Source organism: Echinococcus granulosus, assembly GCF_000524195.1.
Source record: "Echinococcus granulosus chromosome Unknown EG_S00182, whole genome shotgun sequence".
Taxonomy (NCBI): Eukaryota; Metazoa; Platyhelminthes; class Cestoda; order Cyclophyllidea; family Taeniidae; genus Echinococcus; species Echinococcus granulosus.
In genome coordinates this window covers 4,804-6,235 of record NW_020170562.1, presented here as the reverse complement: position 1 = coordinate 6,235, position 1,432 = coordinate 4,804, and the positions used below count along the sequence as shown (strand labels likewise).

The window sequence follows — 1,432 nt, the reverse complement described above, 5'->3', positions numbered from 1 at the left end:
AGGAAGTACACTTGATCTGAAAGAGGTATGGTGAGTCTCTTCAGCTCAAAGTTAGCAGTTAAGATTAATCCCAATTAATAAGTAGGATGAAGATTACAGTTTACACAAGAATTGTTGATCCACTGACTTCTAGAGAGCAGCATGCACAGCAGATCATTTGACCTCACTAGTAAACTGTAAGAGCGTACTATTCACGGTCACTCGAACAGCAAACAGTGCATCAAAACATGCTGAGATGAGCCCATCAAAAGTACGTATTTTGTGACCCATATCTATCTTTACAAGAACAAATCAAAAGGTAAGTATTTGGCTGCGTTATTTACTTTATGCGACACCTGTTGCCGCCCACAACCAGTACAGGTGATTTGCACAAATATTCACTCAATTAAGTCGAAGGTAAACTCTTGTAGATGGTCAGTCATCTTTTGCCTTAATGCTTTGAGACAAGATCTCATAAGACGTGTGCATTCCCAGGATGACTGTACGTGATTAGCCTCAACGAGGCGCATCAATCTCACACTGTCATTGTGCAACTGCGCCCCAGCATAAGAAACTCTGTAATGAGAAGTCGAAAGCTCGCAGTGGAATATAATCAATGCTAAACCCAACCTATGTGCACTACTTTGCCTTGTTTTACCCCTTGCTGCTTTCGATAAGGTGATTTCATATTGTCAGAAGGATGTTTGGTGAACTTTGGACCGATGAAGTAATTTCCTTGCAGGCACTTCTAAGCGCATCTACTTTGATCCAAATACATGGCAATGTCACTAACATGATAATGCATGCAGCTTAAAGAACTACCGTCAGAAATGCGTGGGTTAATGTAGGGTTGCATGAGCTGTGAAAAGCACTTACGTTTAAAACGAATTCTGCATGCGCGTTGTAGCCAGATTTGGGTCTCAGCGAAACAGTAACTGACATCTCGTCGGATCCCAAAATGGTCGCCTGACCATCTGTTGAGGCTTCGATTTTCCTGTGAAGTTGCTGCAGGTCCTTGAAGAAGGTGCGCTGAGTTGTGGAACAAGACATCTATGGGGTGAAATAGTGATCAAGGTTAATAGGACTATTTGATTGCAGTGGAAACACAATCCACTAGACACCGCTCAAATGACGTGGTAAATGTCCCCTGTCTCCTAATCCTCGCCTATGACGCTATCATCTAAGGGAAGGAAGAGGTTTGGCAGTTTCTAAATGTAGCGAGCGTATGTGAATGATAAGAGGAAGCGTTGGACGTAAATTATTTAGTAAACAGAACAGCGGTCCGTTGTAAGGCGCGGCAATAGATAGCTGAATAGCAGCGTTGCATATGTCTACTTGAAGTATGAGAAATAATATAAGTGAATTTTTTTGTTAACTCCACGTGCATACATCGGAGAACCTAAATAGGCCATCTAAATTTTAATTACAATTAAATAACTTTTATAAAAAATAT

General features: G+C 41.1%; 1 protein-coding gene across 1 annotated transcript; it reads right to left on the bottom strand. All coding sequences in view use genetic code 11, as the record gives it.

The window, feature by feature from the left end:
* Window positions 1-93: 93 nt before the first annotated feature.
* On the bottom strand, window positions 94-1,029 carry EGR_09995 (hypothetical protein; the record flags this gene model as incomplete). The annotated part of the gene is made up of 2 exons (XM_024499244.1): window positions 94-129; window positions 856-1,029. The coding sequence occupies 2 exons, from the start codon at window positions 1,027-1,029 to the stop codon at window positions 94-96; spliced, it is 210 nt and encodes a 69-aa protein (XP_024346331.1).
* Between the last annotated feature and the right edge of the window lie 403 nt (window positions 1,030-1,432).